Source organism: Copadichromis virginalis, linkage group LG11 (genome assembly GCF_057382275.1).
Source record: "Copadichromis virginalis isolate Kocher_CV1m ecotype Utaka linkage group LG11, C_Virginalis_male_GT1.1, whole genome shotgun sequence".
NCBI classification, from domain to species: Eukaryota; Metazoa; Chordata; class Actinopteri; order Cichliformes; family Cichlidae; genus Copadichromis; species Copadichromis virginalis.
In genome coordinates this window covers 23,423,993-23,451,456 of record NC_140628.1, presented here as the reverse complement: position 1 = coordinate 23,451,456, position 27,464 = coordinate 23,423,993, and the positions used below count along the sequence as shown (strand labels likewise).

The following is a 27,464-nucleotide window of genomic DNA, read 5'->3' as shown; positions in this document are numbered from 1 at the left end:
GACTTTAAAGGCAGCAGAAGGGGAAAGAGGGTCTAACACAGTACTATCACGGTGTGCCTAATACAGCTAGTTTCAGCTGCCCTCTTTGCCACAAGGGGTCGCCACAGTGGGTAGGTTTGCAAGTTTGATTTTGCAGTTTTTCTTGTCAAAGAAAATTCCCAATGACTCAAGAATCAACTGTATGTCACAGTTTTATTTGGATGGTAAATTGTATAGTAGGCACCACATAAAATAAATTATTCAGGCATTAAAATGCCTCCCTGGGAAACCATAAAAGCAGATGAAAATGAAACGCAGCTCTCATATCAGTATACCATTAAGAGTCAAGGAACAGAGTTCCCATAATGCAATACCCCACATTTAAAATACATCAATACACTGAAATACTGTTAATTCACATTGCACTGAGATAACTGATTTTTTTAAAAATGCACTTATTAATCACAGTTCCTGAAAACAAGTAGCACTATGGCTTCTGTAAAAAAAATGATCAAGACTTAAAAAAAACAAATCAACAAAACAAGTTGTCAAATTCACTGCAACAAAAGACAGCAAAGATGTACGTGTAAACATAAGTGACATCAACAGCAGATTTCTTTCTCACTAAGCAACAGTTAATGCTGGTTTTCTCTGAAAATGTAACTATTAACATTTTAAAACAGTTGGTTATTTTCAGCAAGTCTGCATAGGTGTTTACATTGTGCAATAAATACTGATTGTCTTATGCTGTTGCATAGCCTAATAGCTCTGGATTTGTTTTGGTCAAATCAAACCTACTTACTATAGTCGGTTAGAGTCATTCTACCCACGCATATAGCACGCATACATGCAATAATACATACATGCAATAATATGCATAAGCTACACTTAGGTAAAGGGCACTGTAACAGTAATCTGATATGCACTACAGTGTAAACAAGGCAATACATGTTAGAGTATGAAGGCAGTGTTTTTGTCTTTTCACTCTGAGACTTCAGGCTCTGTAATCACTGGCAGCGCTGCCTTGTCCTTGACTTTCTGTTGGACAGGCTCATTTTCAGAGTGTACTGTCTAGAGTGTTGTAGTTGTCTTTGAAGTTCTTCAGCTCCAGGAAGTGTCTGGACCTCTTGCTGCGCTGCTGCATTGTAGATGAGAGGTAGGTGGGTTGGGTCGGAGAGGGAGAGGAGGTGCTTGCAGGTTCTGTGGTGCCGGTCAGGTCTCTGGCTGCAGACTGATGGTGCTGATTTAAAGTGCTGCTGCTCTGAGACTTCACTCTGAAACAATACAAGGAGAACCAATTGTTCCCGCTGCCTTATTAACATTCCATGCTGGGATTAAAGGAAAAGCTGTAAGGGAGCAGCGTGAGGATTGGCTGTGTTTTCTTACATGGAGGCCAGTTTTGTTAGGGCTTCCTGGTACTTCAAGAATTCTGCTTCACCAAAAGCCTGAAGATAAAAGCAGGAAAACATCAAGATCAGTGATTTGTTACTGAAACCAGAATAAAATCTTTAAGTGCCCTAAAGATTTGTCAAATTTTTACTGCCATGCTGGGCAATACGGAGAAAACTTAAATCATATGGATAATATAGCTTTATACCTTGGGCTACACAGTATGTTACAAAAAGCACTACTATTAAAGACCCCATACATTTTTTATTTCAGAAAAAGCACAAGAATTAGCAAACAAAATGACATCAAGTGCATCGGAACTACAACACAAACTGGGAGCCCACTGGAAGGTCAATATGGAACTGTTTGTTCATGTGATGATGATGATGATGATGATGATGATGATGATGATGATGATGATGATATACACTCACCAGGCAGTTTACTGGGTACATCCATTCAGCTACATGTCAACACAACTCTCATCATCAAATTACATGGCAGAAACTCTAATTATGTACCCACATGACTATCTGTAGGTTTTACAGAGAATCGTCTGAAAAAGAGAAAATATCTAGAGAGCGGCAGTTCTCTGAGCAAATTATGTCAGAGGAGAACTCAAATAAGCTGTTGTTACAAGCCAAAGTATGCAGAGAAGCATCTCTGAAAGCAAAACACGTTGAACTGTCAAGCAGAAAACCGGATTGGGTCTCCCTGCTGTCAGCTAAGAACAGGAAACTGAGACTACAACTCCCACATGCTCATTAATATCGGAAAACAGAACATGAAATGTTGCCTGGTCTGCTAAGTCTCTGTTTGTCCTGTGACATTTGAATAGCAGGGTTAGAACGTGCTGTAACGGATGTGCAGCCAACAAATCTGCAGCAACTCTGTGATGCTATTGTGTCAAACTGGACCAAAGTCTCTGAGGAATGTTTCCAGCACCTTGTTGAATCTGAGCCATAAAGAACTAATGATGCAGTTCTGAAGACAAAGGGGGTCCAACCTGGTACTTGAGTCAGTGAGTAAATAAGAGAGGACTGAGCTGTGGACCGTCTGAGAAAATGCTGACCTCTGCCCCATGACGAGCTTTATTGTAGCCATCTAGCACCGTGTCGATGACAGAGCTCTGGTTTTCTCTGAATATGCAGTGGGAATTTCGTAGCTGCAGAAGCCAGGTCCGAAATCTTTTTCCAGTAACAGCGGTGGACGTTCCTCCAAGTTCACGAAAAGGAAAATCTAATGACAAACAGTTGAAGATGTTGCTGTAGCAGTCAGGAGGATTTAATCTGGATTCATGGCAAAACAAAACAAACTGTAACAGAAAAGCTTACCGGCATCTCTGATGGCATCAAGTGCTTTCATTCTATACAAATAGTCACAGGAACCTGGAACATGTGCACACACACAGACTACTTAGTGCACGGGCATGGAAACTATTTATATGAATAGCTTCAGGAGTGGTGCGTGTTATGTGTGTGTTTGTTTGCTCCTCTTACCAGACTGTTCTCTCTGCATTAACCGGTCATCATCTGGAGACAGCAGACGAGGCTCAAAGTGGATTTTCTGGACCAGGTTCAGCTTGGCATCAATTTCTTGTCTCAGCTCCTGGAACAAAGACACAATTCTTCAGCACAAACACAAAAAACATCAGAACACACTTGCATTATAATAGTGTGCGTTTAACCTTTGGTGCGTTGTGGCCAAGGAGTACATGTGGTCCTCTTCGAGACTTCATGGCAAGTCGCATAATTTGTCTTTTGACAAAGATGAACAGCAAGACAAAAATCTGAAAGAAAGTTAAATGCTAGATGGATGTCTGAGTTTCCCTTTTTTTAAAAAACATTATTTCCATGGCCAAGCAGCTCCTGTAGGTGGCACTGTTTTTTTGTCCATATAGTGTAAATAAATGCAAGTCCTAGGGTTAAATGTGTCTTTGTTTCATTGTTTTGTTGTGTAGCGGCTAAAATGAGGGTAAATGGCAGCATATTCTTTAGAACTAAACAGAAATGAGACCGAAATATTTGGTTTGGACCAATATCGAGAATATCAATATCAAGAACCAGTTTTCTACAATAACCCGTTCTCGATTAATGACCCAGTAGTCCAACTCCTTGAAATTGTTAGTCTGCCTGCCTATCACTCCCTCTTACCGGTTCCACTTGCACTTGTGCTGCAATCAGGTGATTTCATTTCATGTGTTTGAAGAGGACAATAATGGCACAGTCTGCAGCGTGGATATGGTTTGTACTGGTTTTTATCTTAACCTCTACATCAGTGACCTTCTACAAGTGGCTCATGTCAGTAATATGCAAATGTATGCAGATGATACTGTCACATATACACATGCAAAAACTGCAAAGCTTTTGGCGAGTAAATTGACAATTGCAATGCTCATGGAGGGGTTTGACAAGTCCTGTCTTACTCTTAATACAAGTAAGAATAAAGGAAGGTCTTTTCAGACCAGAAACTTTCACTAAGGGTTAGAAGATTGAAATTGTGAGTGAGTTTGAATATCTGGGTATGATTTAAATTTCAGTTTTAAGTCTAATATAAAGCAATTGATCAAAACTATTACATATAATCTGATAAAGCCTGAGGGACATTAGAGTCTGCCTCTCAGTAGAAGCTGGTAAGACCTTCATGCATGCCATGATTCTTTGTCATATGTTAAACTATATGTTAGAAACAAGCTTAGGAAACAGTCACTAAACCACTGAAGGGACAGCTGATGCAGATTAGCTTTAAGATATTTCTGGAACAATGCATCACATGGTAACATGTATGTTAATATTGTACATGGTGCCTTTTCAAATAAAATCGGTTAAAAAAAAAGACCTCTCAGGTCATCAGGTGCATATCTTTTAAATGTCCCCAGAATTAGATCTAAGTGTGCTGAGAACATGAGGGTACTTTCAGTTACTACCACGCTGTTCTTTGGAACAAGCTGCCTGCTGATCTGAGGTGAATGACATCCGTGCATACAGTCAACAACAGACACAAAATCTTTTTGTGTCTGTTGTGTGTGTGAGTGTGTGCATGCACATGTACATTAACTTGTATTTTACTTCATTGTAAACGTTTATTTTGCTGTTTTCACTGCCTTAAGACATCTTAAACCGACATATGTTTTTATGTTTAACTTAAACATGCTATATAAATTAAATTCCATCAACATGAGTCATGCCTGGGCCCTGCAGTATGCTCCATTGGTTAATTGTGGTTTTATAAATAAATTGTTTTGTTTGTTTTTTGTTGTCTTCATTTCTTTGCCACAGTCCCTGAGCCAGGTTGTGACACCTCCAAAGGGTAAATGTTGTCATTCATCACTCTAAATCCTTAAATCACACAGTGTAGTGTCGACATTTTGTAAACATTACAATAATTATGAATGTTATTATGATTAATCGCCCAACTACAGGCACCAGAGGAGAAATTGGGCTGCAGTGATATTTATTAAACAGATTTTACACACTATTAGTACCTTCCAGTGGAGTACACCATAGTTGAGGGATCCAGGTGTTCAAACTTGTAATAACAGCTTTATTTGCGTTTAATAGCAGATTATCAAGTAGAAATGAGTCTTTGGATAAAGTATCAACCACTACAAGCCTCTGATGAGGAATGAGGCACCTGTCCAAGCATCGCGATTACCTCTGTAACCCGGGACTGTGTTCATTGTTTCGGTTTGGATTAAACCAGCACAAACAACGTTAAACAAACTCACCAGACTGCCATAGGCCATCACAAGCACCACGTTAATTCTCGAAGGAAGCGAGTCGTTAAACATTTTGAAGATCTGCCGGTTTTCTTTTTACTTTGTTGTTATTTTAACTGAACTAACTGGATAAATGTCGATTCAAAGTGCGTCCTGTGCCCGGTACGTGTCTCATTTAAGAAGGCGTTTTCAAACCGCAAGCAGCCAACATTAAAGGAACAAAAGACAAAAACGGGGAAGTTGAGCGGACTAAAGTGCTTGTTGCTACATTTCGCTGCCTGATTTGTTGACTTCCGCGGTAGTCACGTGACCGGTACGGACAGGGGTGACGTCAGGTCTGACGCTGCCCCTGTGTGCATGTATTTATTTATTTTAACTATATATTTACGGATGCTACTTTACTGCAATGACCGTATAACAGAGTCATTGCTTCACACATGTAAATAGGAGAAAAAACCGCCCAAGTTCTTGTTTTATAATAAAGGAGGTTCAGCAATGTGTTTCTATTTTTCTTCCTCAAAAACAAAAACTTATAAGACTGGATATTTAAAGTCTTTATTTTCATCTTCTCCCCTTTTTCTCTGTCCTCTCCTGTTTGAAAAAATACCCTCTTCTTTGTTACCTTCATTATTTCTTCACTAAAATTTACTCTTTTGAAAGGAACTCAATATCAGACAAATCATAAAAATAAAAATAAAAACTGAAATGCTTTGTCAATTCAAGTCATCTCCATCTCCAGCTTTCAGCTTCTAGATTTTTCTCCTTCTTCATATTACATTTCTATCTTCCCTGACTCTAAACGTCATATGCCCTACTTAAAATACACTGTCCTTTCCCACAATGCTTCTGCAACACACAGTCTGTCAGTCCTACACCCTAAAGAATGCATTTCAAGCACTAGCGTGTGCCTGTGTGAGCTGAACTGTTATTTGCATCCATCCTGCAGAGACAGTGGGTGCTATTCTTCTGTCTGGAACAAGGGTGGGTGTCTGTGGAGTTGCATGGGGCTATTTACCCCTACTCACACACTTATCTTTGTCCTGAGAGGCACTATGCAAACTACCAGCCCTCTGTCCGGAAGGCTGGTAATTGATTGGATCATTATGGTCCTAATTCTTATCCCAGGGTCTGTGTATGTAAGTTATTTATTTCAGCAGGCACACATAAACATCAAGACTTCTCTTATTTAGTTGTGCAGCAAGCTAGCGTGGTAACCACAGTTTCCTCTGTCTCAACGGAAGACAAGTAACAGTCACAGGTGCATGCAAAAAGGCGGCAGTAAGTAGATAGCCTCTTCATGAAAAACAAAACTGTAAGTAGCTGCATTTTTTAAAATTATTTTATCCATTTATGTGTGCTTCCCTTTGTTTTAAAATTTGTAATAAAAAGGCTTTTTGTTCCCACAAACAGCTTGTTCAGTGAGAACAAAAATGATCAGCAATCGCAGATATTTTTCCCTTTAGTCAGCATTACAAACCCACTGACTCTCACCAAGTGTGTGTGTGTGGAGTGAAGCTCTGTTTTGTTGAACAGATGACATATGAGATGTGTTCTTATGGCAATATTTATCCCTGCTAGTATTCCTGGCTCTTTGTAATCTCTGGACCCAATTAAAGGTGCTCTGTTATTATGTATTTTGATACCTGCTCAGCCCAGATGATTGGACCCGGGTTTGCCTGAGGTGGGGTGACATTACGGGCCTTGTTTTAGGAAATGTCATGCTTGTACCGTTTCACACAATATCGAAATTGTATCTTATCTCCCTGAAGCTATAAAAGATGTTCATATCAAATGATTAGTGGGGTGTGTGTTTAAACGTGGGTAAACGTGTGTGTGTGCATTCCCTATCGAGGCGTTTGAAGGGTGACACATTGAACCTCAGTCAGGAATGTTACCCTGTGAGAGTAAGGAAAAGAGGGAGAGAACAACAATAGGAGGGGGAGGAGAGAGAAAGACAGAGAGACACAGGGAGGAAGAAAAGGAGAGAGGACAAACCAGTGTGGCAGGTTTGCGTCACTGTACACACTCTATCATGCAAAGCTGATGTAAAGAGAAGCAGACAAAGAGTGAGAGAAGGGCAGTCAGGAGCGAGGAGCTGATGTCATTACATGGCAATGTCTTCATTACGAATCCGAGTTAACACAATGACCCAGGACGAGTACAGAAAACACACTTAAAGGAGGTAAGATACCTTTTTTGTGAATATAGGAGCGGACTTTTAGTTGGCTAATTTGTAACTGTGTAATTGAGTAAATGTGTGTATTTTCATTTGATGTGAGGGTGCAATTGTTTCCTTCTTGCGATTCAAAGGGGAGTTTAAAGTGAATGACTATGTGTTGCCCTGCTTACGCAGATGGGGCAAAATATAACAGGTGTTTCTGTAAACTGACTCTCAGGCTCATCTGCACTGGAAAGCACCTCCAGTGACTGTCTGGAAGTGCCATGCTTTAGCCTAAACTAAACAAAGCACTGCATACTGTAAATCTACTCTTATGATATATAATTACAGGAAACCATCAGCTTGCAGAATTTATCCTTAATGACATTATGAATGATTAGATCTTCATTCAGACTTGATTAGCGATTAAAGATGGTTATCATTGTTTTCATTGGCTGTACACACAGATAACCGTGATGAGTCATTACCCCTCAGTGATGTTATCTGCAGGCTGTATTTAAATCAAAGTAAATCTGTGCTCTTATGACCGTTTGATTTGAACAAGCTGCTGTCTCTCTTTGACCACGAGACTGATACGTGCTGCAGAGATTGGCACTTGATACATTGCTTTTGCTGAGTGGATTGCTGTTAGGTGAGTTTTACCAGTTTTTGGTTCAGGTTTAGCTGATGCTGACAGGTAACTTCAAGTATGTTGCCTATGTAAACATGGTGTCTCATACGTGTGTACAGCAGAGAACACTATCTGAGTCATACTGTTCGGTGAGTCAGGGAGAGGACAGCAAGAACATGTTGCAAAGTGAGCTTGGTGGCAGAGGTTTTTAAGTGAGTTGTTGTTTAGTTTTGATCTAATTTCTTAACATTTGTTAATGCTTTCTACCCGAATCAGTCTCCACATTTTATGTTTCCTGTCCTCTAACACTGTGAGATATTGTTGACCATTCCAAGTGGCCAAAGTGACCACAATCCACATCTCTACATTCCAGTCCAATCCATTCTGAGAATAAAATTTTGTGCATTTTTATGCTTGGCAGGCAATGGGAGCTGTTCAGTGAGGTCGAGCTGGGGAACTGGAGTCTCCTGTGGTCAAAACAAGAAGAAGAGCCAGTGGAGTCACCACTTCCAGGCCGCAAACCAGAGCACAATTAGGAATATCAAACTACTGCACTGAGGATGTCTGTCTGTGGAAGAATCTAATGAGAGGATTGTAACTGTGACACTATTTGTTTTTTACACGCCCAAAACGCGAGCCTCCTAGATGAACCGCTTCCAGAGTGCAATCTAAAAGACAGTCGCTTGGACTCCCAGAAAATATCTATTTCACTCTTCCGCTCTTTTTTTGGGATCTGGCATTTGACAGGAGGTCATTAACTTTGTTTACTCTCAGACAATGGACTCGTCTCTGCTGCCCGCTTCACAGAATGAGTATGGCAAGCAGAGGACAGGGGTGAAATTCACCGTCCGCTCAGCTAACTCTCCCACATACAGTCTCTCTCGCAGCTCAGGTGTCAGGAAACGGGAGGGCATAGGAGAAGTTGCAGAAAGAGAACGATATAGGAAACACACCAACACAAACGGTACAAATAAGGATGACGACACAGTCACTGGATGTGAAACCAGGACTAGGAGTGGCAGCAGTGTCAGCACAAACAGAACGATCCCAGAGTTTGGCACTGACAGAAGAGAAAACCCTGCATTTGAAAGCCAGGGAAGATCGGCGTGGAGGGGATCCAACCTTACAAGCAGAAGTAAGAGTTTAGATTTCAAAACAGGCGCTAGAAAACCTGATCCCAATACCATAGCTGACTTTTCTCAGCTGTCCAACAACAATAAGGGGGACACCAGTAAATATGCTGGAGCTTTGGAGGGAAGGAGGACACAAATTGAAGGCAGCGTCATGGACAGGATTTCATCACTACCGGCCTTTAATTCTGTAGGTGTAAGTAATCTTCAAGAGAGAAGCGAGCTTTTGGAAAGGGGCAGTAGGGGTAAGACTCTCCCTACCAGGTTAAGATCCCTGTCTGGATCTAACTATAGTTACACAGAGACATCTGCTTCATTGGGGCCCAAAAGTGGCCAAAGTATAATGGAGCGGATAGAGAAACTCTTTGGACCTACTGGTTTTGGTAAAACGGATGACTACAAAAATAGGGATTCCTCTAATAACTCTGAATCATCAACAGAATCCCTCATTTCACAGCAGCAAAAGCCTCATGAGAAGACAGCAGGGGGCACCTTCCCTATGAGTTTCTTCTCGAAGGACAGCAATAGTGCAGTGAAAAGTGGACTTTCACTCTGGACACAAAAAGATGCCAATGCCTCAGGGTTTGAGACTTCATTTTCATCTGGGGCAAGCATAAGAGATAGCTCACCAGGAGGGTGGATGCAGGGAAGGTATTCAGAGGAAAGTGGAGTTAATTGGGGCAAGGGTTTTATGGAAACAGGTACAAGGTCCCTGGATAGAGCCAGGAGTAGGTCCAGTATAGCTGCACAGATTAGATCTGCAAGGGCAAACGCACAGCCAAAAACTTTGTTAGAAGAGACACCAGATTCTTTCAGAGAGTCATCTGAATTCAGAGACAAAAGCAAAGACGATAGCTCTGCAAACAACGGAGAGGAAAACAGAAAAACTAATGTAATAAGTGGGATGTTGAGAGACACGACTAGAAGTGTTGATGGACCAGATCAAATAACGGAATTGAAGGGTGGCAATGCTTATGAGGATGTATTTGAGACGAATCCACAGAAAACCAATGTGAAAACAGCAGAGAGAAAGAAGGCTCTGTCTGTCTCCTCAGCAGCCAGTGTTAGAAAGAAGATCAACCAGTTTGAGGCTCTGACACAGCGAACTCAGAGTTTTGCAACAGGCCAAGTCCAAATACCCAGACGTACCTTTTCTGTACCAGCACAAGCCAGCAGGGGACATGAAGGAGTGAAGAAGAGCGGGTCTGCAAAAGAAATAAATGAGCTAAGGAAAAAGTGGGCAGGACTCCAAGAAGAAGGGAAGGCACAAGATAAAAGTGAAGACAAAATGACAGGAACAGTAAACAAGGTTTGGCCTGACAGAAATTTATCAGTGGATGAAATTGGACTAAGAATAAAGAAGGAACAGACAGGACTAAATGACTTGGATCAGAAAAGAAAAATAGACTCTACTGACGATTTAAAATTTTCCAGACTCAAGACTACCCAAGAAATGCCTCACGAAAGTGACAGAGCTGTAAGTGGAAAGCTTGGCACAGATGAGATAGAGTTCTCCAAAGCCTCAAGCCCTGAAGAGGCAAGTGAGAGAGACGTGACAGGCAGCAGTACACCAACCCCACTACCACCCTGTGACCCTTCACACAAGGAAAGGTCACACTCTGATATTACTTCACCAGTTAGTGATGATGAACAGACTCCAACAAACAGCCCTAGCTATTTACTGACTACTTCACCTGTGGCACAGCTGGGGGATGTCACTCCCACTGCCGACAGTGACAACAAAAGCCCTCCCGTCTTCACATGTCCAGCAAAAGATCCAGACTCTTCTCCTCGTGCCCTTCCCACATCTTCTAACAACAACCTTCAAGATGTCATCTCCCCAGACATCCAAACAACACCCCAGAAAGGCAAGAAACGGTTATTGGACCTGAATGCTTGGATAGCTGGTTTGAACCCAGATTTGAAAGTCTTTAGTGATGATGAGGATGTTGATGATGATGAAAGCACCCAAAAAGATGATGATTCAAACTATGATTCAGACTCAGGGGAGTCCTCAGTTACCATCACCAGCAATATGAGTCAGTCAGATCGCAGGAGCTTCTCTGTCACGTGCGTACCGTGCTTGTTTATTTCTGGTTTAATGGAGTTGCTCATTGAAGCAGATAATTAGTTTTACCCCTAAAAAATTTTATTTTCCTTCTTGTAGTCTTTCGGACCTGTGTAACTTTGCTGGAGCTGACTACGATTCAGAGAATGACAGCGATGACTGGCAGTCAACAAACCGGCGTACCGCTTCAATGAGCTCAGATATGTCAGCGTTTTCCTGTGTGTCTGTGATGCCCGCTGAGGAGCTCGACAAGCTTGTAGAGGAAGTGAGGAACCTGGGGGACGGTGCCCTGCAGGTAAAAACAGCATGAAGTTAAAACCTTTCGAATGGTTTTAATGATCAGTTGTTTGATATTTTTGCGGCTGTGGTTGCGGTGGTCAGTTCACTGGTCCATTAACCTCCATCTAGATAAGGCTTTCCCTAGGCACTTTACATGTAATGTTAATATTGCTACAGCTGTTGCAGCTGACCAGGTCATGTACCGACTGAATTGAGTTTAAAAAAGGACAAAAAATGTTCAACTCTGAGCACCTGAACATTTTGTGTATTTTGACATCCTTTTGTTTCCCTCAGGACTATGATGATGTGCAGGTAGTGGTTCTCCATAAAGATGTGGGAGTTGGACTAGGCTTCAGTTTGGCAGGAGGCGTGGACCAAAACAAGCCCATCACTGTGAGAAAATTCTACTTCCTGCTTCGACTTGGCAAATATTCAAATGTGTGTCTGCAGTATTTTTATGTTTTTTCTTCTTCTTTTCTTTTGTCCTCTGCTCAGGTTCACAAAGTATTTCACTCAGGTGTTGCAGCCAAGCAAGGCTCTATAAAGGAAGGTGACCAGGTTTTATCCATCAATGGCACAGCACTATCTGGGAGTGCCCACTGGGAAGCCTTGAGGGTTTTAAGAAGGGCAAAGGCAAAGGATATGGTAGTTGTGGTGGTGAGGAGGGGGGACATCATAGACAGCTCTAAGAAAGGAGAAGAGGGAAATAGTCGGGGACAAACACCGGAACAGTATGAGACAGGTCAGTATTAGAGGTAATGCTCTAACAAAGATCTGATAATGATGTTCCTAATCTTGAACTGAAAATGAGATACTTTATTTGTGTTTTCCCCTCCTCTTAGGTCAAACAGTGTCTGTGCAACTGCAGAAAAACAGCCGGGATCTGGGCTTCAGTCTGGAGGGAGGTGAAGGCTCAAGTCTGGGGAACAGACCACTCACCGTCCAGAAAATCTTCCAAGGTAAAAACCAAACTTCTGCCCAAAGTCATGCATGAAACTCTGCCCCAAGTCATGCATGTTAGGGTTATTGGCCTTCAAAAATTGATCATAGGTAATGATAGTTATCACTGTGTGTTAGACTGACTGGCAACCTGTGCAGGGTCTACCCCATCTCTTGCCTTGTGACAGGAGGGAGAAGGTCCAACTCCAGCAGAAGAAAAGCACTCGCAATAGAGCATGACCATATATAGGGTTATATTGTTACACAATTTGACTGTTAAAACTTTGGCTGTTCATATTAGAATTAACTAACTAATTTACTGAATTGTCATGTATTTTGTATTTAAAGTCAAAATAATATTTTTTTTTTACATTAGTGTAAGAAATGCAGTATTTCCTCTTGACATGAGTTGTAGAATAAATACAAATCACAATAACACTCATCTTAAGATCCTTGTTATACATTGTAAGTTAAACATTTTACAATAATACAGAGAAACAGATAGCAGACAACCTTCTATGAGCAAGTACTTGGGGACAGCCGGAAAGAAAAACTTCCTTTTAACAGGAAGAAACCTCCAGCAGAACAGGTGTCAGGGAGAGGCAGATATCTGCCTGGTTGGGGATGATGGGAGGGAGAATGTTCCCATTCAGAGAAACCATTATTGATTACTTGTTTTCCCTCTTTCCACCCTCAGGAGGTCCTGTTGACATGGTATATCCCGGTGATGAGGTCCTAGAAGTCCAAGGGACAAGCGTGGTGGGGATGAGGCGCTTAGAAGCCTGGACTTTGATCAGAGCACTTCCTCCTGGGCCTGTGGATGTGGTGCTACGTCGCTCCCATAAGCATCCAGAAACATGAAGATTAAGGAAGCAGTTTACTCCTTGTAAGATTAAAGGGATGGACCAAAAACATAAACGCTATCTATGAGAGGCTGTATCTCCTTCAGTGGGCAAGAACTTGAAATCTGGACATGATATAGTTAAAAATGCGTTTATGTACAGGCAGTATAATAACTATAATATCCTAAAGAAAAAGAAAAATAAGCTTGGAGACCAGGTCAAGGGTGTATATTTTTCTTACATGCTCTTTTTTAACAGGATTACATCTACCTCAAGGCCTGGCAAACCTTTTTATCAGCCGAATCATTGAGTAATTGTGGCTCCTACATGCATCAAATCAACCAACATTTGTAACAGATAGATTGATCAGTTCAAAACAGATCATTTGGTACCTGTAAGTGAAAAACTATGTTGTACTATACTGTTAATAGTTAATAACTTTTCCATTGAGACTTTATATTTGTTTTTAATAAAAGCTAACAAATTGACGTTTGTTATTATTACAACCAGCAGAGGGAGTAATTCGTCTTCATTTAGATCGGGGTTAAAGGTTTCTTTCCTTTTAAACATTAATAAAAGTGAACACATGATAATACCTAATCCCTATGTGACTTTTACAGCCTTCCATCACAAAGTCAAGGTTTCTGTTTTGGAGAGATTTCTCAGATAATTTGATAAGAAAAACAATAATCTCTCATGGCAGTTATATGTTTTATATCGTATCAAATCCTCATCCCATGTTACTGCCTTGATCACTCTGGATATTATCAGCAGTAATACAGCAAATATTTAGCTTACATAATCTTCTGAGAGTCCAGAGTTCAGTGACACAGGTTACAGTGACATGCATCGCAGCGATGATGAGAGGGGCTTCTATCGTCAGCAATTTGTGCTTTTATTGTGGAAATCCGTGATAGACTAATTTAATAGATTTGACAATCCATTCCCAATCCTGCTAAATAACCATTTGACATATTTTGGAGACCGATTTTTCAAAACAAATAAATAAATAAAAAATATTTAGCCGTCATTTCATGCTAACTGATAATGTTCCCTTTAACGATACTTGGTTTTCTTGTATATCAACACACTTAGAAACTTGCTTTAGCTGCATGTAAACACGAAGCTTTCTTCTCCAAAAGAATATTCCTCATTACTTTACGTTCGTGCACAAAGCATATTTATATTTTTTGTTTGTTTTTGATTTGTATGGTATTTCTAAAGGTTAAAAGCCAAATTAAAGCAGTGCTTCAGTACACCTGCACAGAAGCGACTTTTATCTGCTCCCTTATTCACGTGGAGTCGCCACAGCGGGCAGCTTTATTCAACCTGAATAAAGCGACCAAATTAAGCGAAGAGTCGAGCCTCGAGGAGCTTTCCTTTGTTAGGGAAATGCGTAAAACACTATTCTCACACACACACTTTGTCATAAAACTATCTCGGCGGCTTCTTCCGAGTAGTCAACAGGTATCTGTATTAAGTAATATCTCTTGGCTTTATGGTGTCTGTTTATGTATCAGTCTTTAGCTGGGCCAATCACGCTCACTGCGCTGGCCAATCGTGAGGTGAGACGACCGAGTAAACGAGTAGTGTTTGTCCAGCTGTGAATAGAGAGCAGAGGGTAGGGGGGCGGTGGGATACAGTGACAGAAGCACTCAGTTGCCACTGTGCTCAGCGGAGTGAGATAAGTGGAGGCCTTTCATTTCACTCCGGCTATGTTGAAGCTACGCGCAATGAGGGTGAGGTGTCCCCTCGTGCGAGAGTGCATGGCCGAATTTTTGGGAACTTTCGTCTTAATGGTGAGTGACTTTGAGTTGGATTGTAATTTTCAAAATCAATCAAACGGGTTTTTTAAAAAAAAAAAAAAATCAAAGCTGGAAAACAGTTTAGAGAAAGAGGAGTTGAAATGTGTATATGCATATCCCAAACCCTGGACAATTATCCTTTAATTTTTCAGGTTTATTATTTTTTAATTTTCTAAATTTATGCATAAAACGTGTAAGTAGCTTGAGTTTGATTTTATACCCTCACATTGACTGAATGTTTACGGAATCAAACAGCTCTCGAAAAAAAAATGAAACTACATAATAGCATCAGATTAAAATAGTTTTTCCCACTGTATCGGATGATTTGGGTTATTTTGCAGGCACAGGACCTGAACACCTACAGTCATTGAGTAGATCACAAGGTCCTGTGTATACCAAAGTATTCTAGAGTCAAATGTGAGGCCACCTGCTCAACAGTTCAAGCAAAAGGGCAATGATCCCAGCACAGCAGCAAATCTACAGCAGAATGACTGAAAATCAAAATGATCAACATGCTGCAATTTCAAGTCAAAGTGCAGACCTCAAGCTGTTGCGAGACCTTAAGAGAGCTGTGCATAAAAAAATACCCACAATGAGCTGAAGCAATATTTTAAAGGCTGGGGGAAAAAATCCTCCACAATGATGTGGGAGACTCATAAACTGATGACTAATAGTCATGGAAAATTATTACTTCAAGTTATTGCTGATAAAGCTGGCTCACAAGCTACTGAAAGACTGGGAGCTTTCAGTTTTAAACAGTACTGCAGAACCTGTTTTGTGAAAACTTGTCACATGACTTTACATCTATCACTAAAACTAAGGCTGAAGCCAGGTGAAGGTAATTTTCTTAAAAATAAAATAAAAAATTGCTTCCTAGAATGGGATTTATAAGGTGTTCTCAGTCTTATCTCTCTCAAGCATGTTTGTTTTCTGTAGGAATCAAAGTCAGCTCTGCAAGACATAAATGAACTAATCTGAAAAATGCAGGCGTATGAAGTTAGATACATAAATTGATGTAATGCATTTAAAGAAAGCACAATCCATATGAGTTGAAATTGAAACCCTTAATTGTGCCACATGTCTAAAACAGTTTTCACCTGACTGCAGAATCTCTACTGAGATTTTATTGGGAACTTTGCTTGGAGTTAGAACAGATTACAATAATTTATGCTTGTATATCAAATATTAAAAAGATTAAAATGAAGAAAAAGATCAAAAAAATATTAAAAAGAAGTTATATTTGCAGCTTACGTAATTTTCTACATAAATCTTCTCATCTGTGGTGAGATCACAATGTAACAGCCATACTGTCCCTTACATGGTCATTCAGATAACACGGGTCATTACAAAGTCTAAAGAGGAGGGCATTAAATTACACTTTAACAAGAACAAATTTGTCTCTGTTTATCAATTAGTTAGTCAAGAAAGATATACTGAAATTTGCTCATGTGCTTTCCTCTACGTCTATTTAAGTTAGTTTTGATGTCGGGATTTTTAGCTGTGGAAAATCTCGTTTCTTTGTTCACCTGAGTTTTGCAGTAACTTCTGACTTCTCATGCACCTTCCACCTTCTCTGTCCTCTTTATCTGCAACAAAGCTCTTTGGCTGTGCTGCTGCTGCACAAGTAAAAACCAGCAATGAGACTAAAGGCCAGTTTCTATCTGGCAACATGGCCTTCTCTGTGGGAGTTATGTCAGCCATGTATCTCACCAAGGGCATCTCAGGTAAAAATTAAAAGATATCCATAATGGGCACTAACATTTCCTTTTTTTTTTTTTTTACATAGTATTACATTTAAACTCATTACAATATGCTCTGCACAGTCTAAAATCCCTCAGGTAATTATGACTTTTATTGCAGTTATTAAATGAGTACACAAAATTTATCACCAGAGCTCTTTACAAATAAGATAATAGATAATAATAAATTATCTACTTTCTTTTGCAAAGTGTTTGCTTTGGCTCATACCTATGACAATCCACTGTTATATGATAACACAGATAATCAGAGACACGATCACCTGCCAGTGTGTCTAATTACCTTCATTTTTAACTTTCACCTTCCTGTATCCTTCTCCAAATATGTACCCTACATCCCTGCAGGTGCCCATCTGAACCCAGCGGTGACCCTGAGTTTCTGTGTTTTGGGGAAGGTGTCCTGGTCGAGGCTCGTGCCCTATTCCCTCTCCCAGGTGGTGGGGGCTTTCGTGGCGTCAGGGGTTGTCTATCTCGTCTACTATGGTTTGTCTTTTTAATTTTTGTGACATATAAATAAAAAAATTAGTTTGTTTTGTTTCCTGCAACACCTCTGTTTCGGTCGCAGATGCCTTAATGACTTTTAGTGGAGGAGTGTTGACTGTGTACGGCAGGAATGAGACTGCCTCAATATTTGCCACATACCCCTCTGACTACCTTTCTGTGGGCAGAAGTTTCTTTGACCAAGTGAGTATAATTATTAACAGGATTGGATCTTTTAGCAGCTGCTCCCGTACCCAACGTAATGAGTTGACATTTCATTAGGTAGTGGGCACCGGCATGTTGCTGTTGTGTATCCTGGGTTTGGAGGAAAAGAGGAACACCCCGGCTCCCTCTGAGCTGGTTCCTGTTGTAGTGGCAGCTGTCGTTCTGGGGATCTCCATTTCAATGTCGGCTAACTGTGGTGCTGCCATAAATCCTGCTCGGGACCTGGGGCCTCGCCTCTTTACCCTAGCTGCAGGCTGGGGGACTGAGGTCTTCACGTAAGTATCTTATCTGCTTAAGTTATTGGTTTTATTGAAACTTTGTTTATGTCTTAATTTCACAAAAGTATGTCAAAGATTGTTGGACAATGGAAGAGTTATCCTGAGGGTTTTTCCATGAAAAAGCTGTTTTCTCTTTATAATCTTATGATCATGTGAGACGTGTGGTTCCACAAATGCTCAGTGCACAGTGTCTTAAACACTTAAAGCTGCGTTATAACACTATGGGCAGAAAAACAGCAAAACAGGCCAAGAGAAACACAAATTTAACACAAGATCAACATGTAAGGCTTTTATTAAATAGACAAAGAGGAATTCATCTCATCTGAGTTGAGTTTATAGCTTCTTGATTAATTATTATCAGGCCTTTCAGCTTATTGTTCAGCTGTATTCGAAATAACAGATTGTTTTTGTTACTGATCGCAGTAACGCGATTACCCTTTCAAGTAACGAGTAAAGGAAGGGATTACTATTTCAAAAAAGGAATTAGATTACTGTTACTTTCCCATAAGCACGCTGCGTTACTAGACCGTGATTTTTTTTTTTTTTTCCGAGAGTGTCTCATGACAATGATGTAAGCGCGTGCGATGTTCGTGGTAACGGACGTGTGCAGATCAATGATCAACCATGGATAATATATAGAGGGTGGAAGCACTGACATTACTTTGAGTTTGATTATGTAAAAAGTGACAAAAACATTAGCGTACGCTGTATGATGCGTGGGAAGAAAACTTCTTTTTACAGCGAAAAAAACTCCCTAAACTTCTGAGCAAGTACCCTAGCACGCTGCCACGGGAATGTGAAATTCACAGAGAAACCCCCGGATCCTCCCACTGGCATGACCGCTACGCCACCGGGCAAACCCCCGCCTGCTCCGCTCCTGCTAAACAGGTTTAAATAGATTTAAGAGCAACAGGACGACGTAGTCTTTGATTTTATTTATTTTCTGCTATGTTTTACTTGCATCTCTTTGAAAGAGTGAGTGTAAACACAAAAAATAGTTTTATTTATATGTTGGAATATGCAGAAAATAGGTTTAAATGTTAAACAAATTTCTTCAAGTCAAAGACTGTTGCATATAATTTTTTTTTGCTAGATGCAATGTGCATAAAGTTAAAAGATTAAAACAATTTTTATAAAGAGACTTTCATTTGATTACATTTTATATGATGGAGTCTGCAGAAAAAACTAGAATTGGGCTGAAAGGCCTATTGCTTTATTACTTTTTCAGGTTCCTTATCATGTTTTTTAAAAAGTAACTAATTAATTCTGAAAATAAGTAATCATTAAAGTAACGGGATTACTTTTTTGGAGAAGTAATCCCTAATTACTTTTTCAAGTAACTTGAACAACACTGCTGATGGCTGCAGACAGATTAATCGGACCTGGTTTTCTATGGAAATGATCTTGATGGAAGGTGTCGACCTACAAAACAAAAACTGCTGATCTTAGACTAAAGAGCTCTGAGTGAAGTTTGATATTTAAATATTTAATATGCTACTCTCTGGGGGTTTTTCACTGTGATAAATTCTTCTATCGAAGTAAAACCTGTTAAAAATAATGAATCTGCACTCTTTAACCGTGATGTCCTGCTGCTCTTTGTTCTGCAGGTGTTACAACTACTGGTTCTGGGTACCATTGGTGGCTCCGCTTGTTGGAGGCGTTTTCGGTAGTTTGATGTATCTCATCTTTATCGACTGGCAGCTGCCTGACCCAGACCAACTTGAGAGGATTTCCACCATCAGTGAAAAACTTGCAAAAAAGGAGATGAGTTAAAGGCTGTGAATTTTTAAAGTTTAACGCTGAAACTACTTTTCTACTGTTAGAAAAAACAAAAAGGAATATCTTCTTTCAAATGATGTAGCTGTTTGCTCCTTAAACACAGCCAGCAGAGGTGTGTGTCAGTCATAAGATAAAGCTGTTTCTTTACAATGAAATGTGTGTTTAGTATAATAATCACTGTGTGTCCTTTTTTGACTTTGTAGCTGGGAAAACTGCTAGCATGTTCACCTCGTTGTAAATCAGATATAGAGGACTGTGTAGATTTAAACAGTGAAATCCATCTTAGTCCACTGGCTGGTCTATTGTACTCCCCTCTGCTGTTTTAACGCATTCACATTCTGGCATTTCAGCCTGCAAATATTTCACTTTTATAGAAAACAACACCAAAAATTCATACTTAGCTATGACTTAATATTTGTGAAAAGGTTTTACTTTTATTTTTTTTCCGTTGTGTTTTATTCCCCTGTTTTATGTTTTTGTTTTTTTTTTGTTTGTTTTTTTGTTTAACCCGTGTCTTGTTTCCCCTTGATGATAATTATGAATTTTATACATTAGTCTGTCAAAAGATGCATGTATTTGAGGGACACTGTAGATAAGTTTTTTTCAGTGTTTTTAGGTTTCTGTGCTCTCATAAAGGAGATATCTATCTATAGAGAGAGAGAGAGAGAGAGAGAGAGAGAGAGAATAAACATATATATACATTATTTTATGTAAATTGAACAAATTATTCTCATTTCAAACTACTGAGGGATCTAGGAGGACATTAGAGGAAAAAGCATGACCTTCAAGGTCTGCGTTGCTTCTCCATTTCACTTTGTTCTGTTGTGTATTAATTATGCTACCTCAGTGTTTTTTGCTGATGGCATTAAAAACAACCCTCACTCCCAAGACATGTTGGGATTCTGTGCAAAATGAATAGAGTGCAATGATTTGTAAATCTTGTAATGAGTGCCACCTGGAAGTTTGCTGCTCTCTGTCGTGTGATTGGCAGAGAAGTCTTGAAAGCACACTGAGGAGGGCAAGGCAGCTCTCATCTGTGGAAGCTCCGAGACGATGGACTCGCTCTGGCATGAGTGAGTTTGTGCTACAGTAAAGGACTTTTAGAGCTGGATCAAATGATGACAAGTGTTTATTTATTTTTTAACATGTGTCTTTGGGCATTTGGGTGGTGAGATTAAGGGTTTGGTTGTTTGTTAAGATTTTAAAAATTAAACTGACGTCCGTTTCAAGTGTTTTTTTTTTCAAACATGTTTTGGGGCGCTCATTGAAGTGACTTGTCTTTTTAATTTTCTTTCTTTTTTGAGTTGTACTACAAAAAACTTGGATTGCTAATTGTGAAGACAAATCAACTTTTTTCTCTGACACTTGTCTTTCCCTAAATCTGCTACAGGTGACTCATATCTTTAATTCTTGGCAGGACTGAGACCCAACTTGCTTGCAGTGTATGTACCCACAGGTGAATGAATTAAACTGACTATTGGCAGCAGTGCGGTGGGATGTTTTAACTTATTTTGGAGGGTGTCGTTTTTGTTTTTTTTTTCTTTTCTGGGGGGCGGGATCTCATCGGAGTAGATGGTTTGTTTTTTTTTGCAGGCGTTTATTTGAAGTAAATGTCACTTTTAAAATAATTTGGTTTTAATTTAGTTCAGTGGACTCACAATAATGCTTACGACCTCATGTAACTAATTGGTTTAAATGGAAAGAGGTCAGTAACTTGAGTGATATATAAAAAGAGCATCTTGGAGAATTTCTTAGGAGCAAAGTTGGTCAGAGATTTACCAACCTGCAAAAAAAATTAATTTGTGGAACAATTTCAGAATAATGCTCCACTTCAGGTTTTTATTTGTAATATCAAAAAATCCAGAGAAACCTCTGCCTGAGAGTGTGTCACAGTATGCGGCAGCACACTGTACGAATTTGCGAAGAGGACCCAAAATGCAGACATCAAGGAACGTGGACAAAACTTGAATGTTAACAGAAAGTGAGCCGTTTATTAAGGCTGGTGAAAACTACACGAAACAAAAGGTGGCGATGAAGCTAAAAAATAAACTGGGGAAACTAAAAAAAAAAAAACCATTAAAAAACAAAACATAAAACCTGATGTGGATACAAAGATACCTGGAATCTGGAGCATGAAACACAATGTGGCACAAAGGACAAACAACCTGACAAAGAATGAAGAGAAACACAAAGACTAAATACACACAAGAGTGATTAGGGGAAGTGGAAACACATGGGGAAACAGCTGACACTAGTCTGACATAACACAAAGGAAGCAAAGCTGGCTACACTGACATAGGATGCAGACCTTCAAAATAAAGCAAACAGAATGGAAAGCAGACATGACAATACAATTTCACAACATGGACAAGAAGACAAGAAACATGACAGACTAACGCAGAAGACCTAAGTGAAACTTAAACTAAAGGCAACCAAAAGATAATCAGATTTACTCAACATATAAAGGGATAACTTAAGAACTCAAACTGAACACGCTGGGTCAGAGACGCAGGATCGTGACAGTGTGAAGCTCAGTACTAGATGACTGTAATCTTCAGGCCCTTTTGGGTGTGATATTTTTTTGTCATGACAATCCCTGCAGGGTCTCAGGAACACTTCCAAAAATCGCTGTCTGTGAACACAGTTCAACCTCCTGTCCACAAGTGCAGGTTACAGCTCATAACTGCAAAGAAGCTGTCTGAACGTGATCCAGCATGTTCTTTGGGCCAAAGCTCATTTAAAGAGGACTCGGGCAAAGGGTAAAGCTGTTCTGTGATCAGCAGAGAGGGATTCTGGGATCAAACAGCCTCACACCTCTGCAGACTTTGTTCTGTAATATTTCACGCCTTGCAATGATATTAATGGAATATGCTGTTCTTTTCGCCTTTGTGAAGCTCAACTGAGTCGGGCACACATTACAATGTTAACTTCAAAAGTGTCCAAGAATAATTCAGAATGAATAGTTATACGTTTCAATGTAATGCACCACTTTTAGGCTGAACCCTTAAATGATTAAACCCGAGGCAAAGTCTCAGTAATGTTGACCAGAGTTTTCCAAAATAAGTTGGAGCAACTTGTAGCAAAGCAGCCACAAATCTTCACTATAAATAATTCATCAGAAAATCCGACTTCCCACACCTGGTAGTATGAATGAGTGGAGGCTTACAAAGATGTTGGAGGAGATGGCGCTGACAGACCTGTAGAGGGCGATATAACACAGAGACCAAATAAAACGCTTGAAAGGCGATGAGGTGTGTTCAGGCTGCTGAGGGAAGGAGCGACTGTTTATCAAGTTTAAAGTGTTAAAAACGGGTAGCGTGCCGTCAGCACGTGCAAACAGCATGAGTGAAATGCCGCAAGACTGTGCTGCCACATTAAATACAGAAGTAAAACACCTATGGGTTGTCCGGTGTGATGTTGGCTTCCTGATTGCAGGAAGTTCAGAGAGAGGAGAAAGTGAAGGAGGTGCAACCCCTCCTCCTGCTCCTTCTTCTCCTCTCCGGCAGCTGAAGCCAAACCCTCCCTTACCTCTGCACGGTGCCTGTCTCCCCCCTCCCACCTCACTGGCCTTTATCATATATCACATAGCGTCGCCTCTTCATCCCCCAGACCTCATCATGACCTCAGCGACAGGAGCAGCGAGGACGTCTCCAAAACCCTGTTTATAACGCAAAGTTGCCAAGGTAAGATCCCTATGCTGGTCTCTCTTAGCTTTGGGTAGCTGCTCCCTATCATCATCTTCTTCTTCTAACATGGTCATGAGGATTTGCTATGCAGTCTCTTTATCCTCTGCAAATATTGACGCGAGTCTCGCTTTTCTTGTGAAGCGTTCAGCTCTCATTGCTGCTCCAGTGTGACCAGGCTCATCCTGTACAGTAGGTACGGCTAGTTTCACCCTCACACCTCTGCAGTAGAGTTCCTGTATGTCGGTATTAGTCATAATAACATTTCCAAACTCAAAGTGAAACTCAGTCCCGCCACTGTGGCGAGCATCACTAGACTGAAAGCATTCGCTCTTAAGGCTACTTAAACCAGGGCCGTGAGCTTTGTGGTACACTAAGCTTACTTAATAAACGACTACATCCAAGGCAGAGCCTGATGGCTTTTACCTATGATAGCATTATTTTTAATGGGATGCTGTGCAGCTATACTTAAAGCTACATCAGTGTTTATTTACATACTTGTGGAGAGGAGCAAATATCCTAAAGCACACAGATAATGTCCTGAGTGCATAAGCATACAGTGGAGGATATTAAACCAATGCTGTGCTTTTTATTCCTTCTGGAAGTTGCCTCAGTGGCATACAGCAGTGTTGTTGCTTTTTCTTTGAACAGATTGCATTGTCAGTAGACAGCGCAACATGTTATTAGCAAGTTAGTATTTATTATGGTATCAAACAGATTAGTCTTATAATGGTGTTGAATCAGACAGGCATTGTGTAAAAGAAGGTTACAGCCTGCACAGCCTGTTATCAGAACATCAAGTGTATGCTGGTTTAACTCTGAAAGTGTTCCACTTTGTTGGCTTCCTGATGACATTGTTAATAAAAGGCAGCTTTGTGGTGTTTGTAACATTACTGTGATAGAACATAATGCAGATTTCATGTGCGTAAGGTGTGCTATAGCGGTGCCAGTGCTTTGCCTGCAGAATGCTTTGATGTGACCATGTGTAGAGGAGGCACGGGGACTATAGCACATACTGGGAGCAGATCATTTCAAAGCGATGCACCGCCTACAAGACACGAGGAAAAACCAAGTCATTTAATTTTGCCTCAGGAAATATATAGCCTGGTCTGTTAGCAGGCTCATTGCATAATAACCTAACTTTGTTAGTTATCTTTTAATCTTTTGCTGTTTCGGTTTCATGTTCTGGGCTTCCTTACGAAAGTTGTGACGTGAAAGTGGTGATCTTGAGATTTATTTCAGCAGGCTTGCATGCAGCTATAGAAAAATAAGTGATTGCAATACATTATTGAAAAGAACTGTAAAATCTGTTCTATAGCATGGATCAAATTGAACCTAGCAGGTCCCTTCTGACCATTTCCCTAATTACATCCCAGCAGGCTGAGTTATTATCCTGCTGTATCTCAAGTTTTAGCTTTTTAGGTGATTAACAACACTGTAAAATAGCGTAATAATGAATTTCCGAGCTTCAAATCCTCTAATACATCAGCCTAAATCCAGCAGGAGCAAAGAAAGGAATTCTGCTCAGAGGCCAAGAAAGGTGTTTGGATATTTACTGTGCCCTCACTCCCCTGGCTGCCAGCGTTATTTCATAATGGCATTTCTTGGGTCCTGTGGGTTATAGAAGATGCCACTCACAGATGGAGAGTGTGTGTGTGTGTGCATGTTTGTGGAGAGATGTGCAAGAACATGGCAAACACTCTCACTCATTAGTACCTGTTAGAATTATAAATGGGTGGTATATATAGGGTGGAAAGTGAGCAGAGGACATGGAAAAAGGGGACTGTACGTCAGGCTGAGAGATAATGTTGGGAACTCTAGCTGAAAACTGATCAGCTCAGCTCACATGGAGAAAAACAAAGCAGCTCTTTCTCAGGAGTATTGATTAGATCCTGGCTCCCAGTCAGCTATCCCTGACTGTCATATTGTGTGTATCTTGTAGTATCCACAACAAAGGCAAGGCAAAGATTATAATGCCTCACCTGTCATGCCTTTTAGCCTATGTACTTAGCTGTGGCAAATGAGTGAATAAAAGCAGTGAGGTGTGTGATATTAATAGGTCAGCATAAATGATGACAGGAGAGAAGAGAAGATGCTTAACTGTGCTATGCATGCAAAAAATGCTGCTCCATTACTCTCTTTGATCCACTATAGGGAGAGGCTGACAGTGGATCTGGCCCCAGCCACCAGAGACAGTGTGCTACAGAGACAGATGCAGCTCTCTGTTGAATGTCACATCCTCGTTATGGCTCAAAAGAGACCAGAGAGAGCCTGGTGTGTGTGTGTGTGTGTGTGTGTGTGTGTGTGTGTGTGTGTGTGTGTGTGTGTGTGTGTGTGTGTGTGTGTGTGTGTGTCGTGTTGTGCAGTGGTTTTAATGCTCGACTGATTTTCACTGTCTAAATGGGAGGGCAAAGCTGTGAAAAGAAAAAAAAAAGAAACATTACAGTAAGTAGGTTGCATCACCTGGCCGTGGTTTGGCTTGAAACTGAAAAAGCTATTTCCCTTCCACGCACAATCACATTTTTATGGCTCCCATTTCACTTTTTTTTCCTGCTCGTGCTCTGTAGACGGTCAGCTCTGTAGTCTCCCCTGTATCCTCCTCAGTCTCACCCACCTCCCTTCTTTCCCTTGGCAGACAGTCCCATGGGCCAGAGCAGAAGGACGCCAGCAGAGTGGAGATGTTCAGAAAGAGGCCTCCCCCAGGTCAGTACATTAATCACATCTGCAGTTAAACTAGTTTCATCCAGTGTGGCTTGACAATGAGAAATGCAGTTAACCAAATGACAACGTAGACATGGAAGGTGTGATGCATGCTGCTCGATAGCAAGAATGCATTCACATATTTATCTACAGGCAGAAACAATATGCTGGAAAACAAACATTCAATACATTTCAGACTATCATAATGTATTAAACAGCACTTATTACTGAAGCTCATCTGCAGATTCCCAGACAGACAATGTATTATGACACCAGTTCTCTGGAGGGGAGGGTGGGGGCTCTAAAACAACCAGATGGAAATGACTGAAAGATAGAAGTTTTTACAAACACTGGCCGAACACAGCTTTAGCCTTCAGTTCAATTCAATTTTGTTTATATTTCACCAAATCACAATAACAGTTGACTCAAATGACTTTATATTGTAAGGTAAAGACCCTAAAATAATAGAGAGAAATCCCAACAGTCAGACAACCCCTTCTGAGTAAGTACTTGGAGAGAGTGGGAAGGAAAAACTCCCTTTAAACAGGAAGAAACCTGCAGCAGAACCAGGCTCAGATTGGGGGATCCATCTGCCACAACTTGTTTTACATCGTTTGACAGTATCATTGAATGCTTCTGTGGTTAATAAAACAAAGGAGGTTTCCAAATTATTACTAAATTAACTATATAAGTTATTTATAGCTTACTGATTGCTCTTAAACCCGGTGGGGCAGCACATTGGTTGCTTTGTGTGTGGACTTCGCATGTTATCGCTGTACCAGTACGGACTCTCTCCTGGTATTTATTGTCTTGTTGTCTAGTAATTTTATTTGTTCTATACGCTGCTGTGAGAAAGACTGCCATCGAAAAGACTTTCATTGTACAAGCTGCACAATGACAATAAAGAATCTATCTATATAGTAGTAATGTTCTAGTTTGGTTACTGTGGGGTTATAAATATGGCTGTAGGTGTGAATGGTTGTTAGCCCTGCAATAGACTGGCAACCTGTCCAGGATATACCTTGCCCTGCATCAGCTGGAATAGGCTCCCAGCCTCTCGACCCTGAACTGGATAGATGTTAAAAAAAACAAACACTTGGGAATAACATTCTTAAACCTGACTTTTGTGTGTGTGGCATTGATGTAGATGTATGGTAATGCCTGACTCAGGCTCCAAGCACCGAGAGGCATTTTAGCCATGAGAAGTCACTTTTCAGACCTCAAAAAAGTAATTGGGAAAAGGCCAAGTGTCTCAGGTATGTGCTAAGTCCGCACAGAACCAGAGTACTAGTTCAAGCTAGTGAACACTAACAAAGGATCTCCAAACAAGTCATATTGTCCCCTTTTCTCATTTCTCATTTCCTGCATTCTCATTTCCTCTCATCTTGGTCCTTCCCATCAGAAAGATGAACAGAGGAGGCAAGGGAGAGAGAGCACTTTAACAAAATGAGACATTCTGGAGCCGTAACCCAATGTGAAAAGATTTTTAATCAAACCCACACAAACTGTGAAGGCCTGAAAGTTTGATCACACAGTTAAATAACTGAACGGCGTATGGACTGAAAGGACTGTAGAGTTTGTTGCATATATTCCAGCTGTGTGACACCGCTTTTATAAAGCGCTC

The 27,464-nt window shown here is 40.5% G+C and overlaps 3 protein-coding genes across 4 annotated transcripts; 2 read left to right on the top strand and 1 right to left on the bottom strand.

Annotated features, from left to right (window-relative positions):
* Positions 1–166: 166 nt before the first annotated feature.
* ltap1 (lipid transport auxiliary protein 1) lies at positions 167–6,153 on the bottom strand. The gene is made up of 7 exons (XM_085473871.1): positions 5,096–6,153; positions 3,056–3,157; positions 2,868–2,976; positions 2,703–2,756; positions 2,441–2,607; positions 1,366–1,424; positions 167–1,253 (listed from the first exon to the last, which is right to left on the bottom strand). The coding sequence occupies exons 1-7, from the start codon at positions 5,156–5,158 to the stop codon at positions 1,037–1,039; spliced, it is 771 nt and encodes a 256-aa protein (XP_085329997.1). The 5' UTR covers positions 5,159–6,153; the 3' UTR covers positions 167–1,036.
* A 188-nt stretch (positions 6,154–6,341) lies between these two features.
* Positions 6,342–13,643, top strand: LOC146698641 (uncharacterized). 2 transcript variants are annotated; one of them, XM_085473867.1, is made up of 7 exons: positions 6,342–6,398; positions 8,297–11,075; positions 11,173–11,368; positions 11,647–11,745; positions 11,848–12,094; positions 12,195–12,311; positions 12,989–13,643. In XM_085473867.1, exons 2-7 carry the CDS (start codon positions 8,653–8,655, stop codon positions 13,150–13,152), a joined length of 3,246 nt encoding a protein of 1,081 aa, XP_085329993.1. In that variant the 5' UTR covers positions 6,342–6,398; positions 8,297–8,652; the 3' UTR covers positions 13,153–13,643. The 2 variants fall into 2 exon arrangements, with proteins under 2 accessions (XP_085329993.1, XP_085329992.1); XM_085473866.1 differs by lacking the exon at positions 6,342–6,398 and adding an exon at positions 7,141–7,268.
* Positions 13,644–14,750: 1,107 nt separating this feature from the next.
* On the top strand, positions 14,751–19,634 carry aqp10a (aquaporin 10a). The gene is made up of 6 exons (XM_085473869.1): positions 14,751–14,932; positions 16,536–16,662; positions 17,041–17,178; positions 17,261–17,379; positions 17,458–17,675; positions 19,286–19,634. The coding sequence occupies exons 1-6, from the start codon at positions 14,849–14,851 to the stop codon at positions 19,449–19,451; spliced, it is 852 nt and encodes a 283-aa protein (XP_085329995.1). The 5' UTR covers positions 14,751–14,848; the 3' UTR covers positions 19,452–19,634.
* The last annotated feature ends 7,830 nt before the right edge of the window (positions 19,635–27,464 follow it).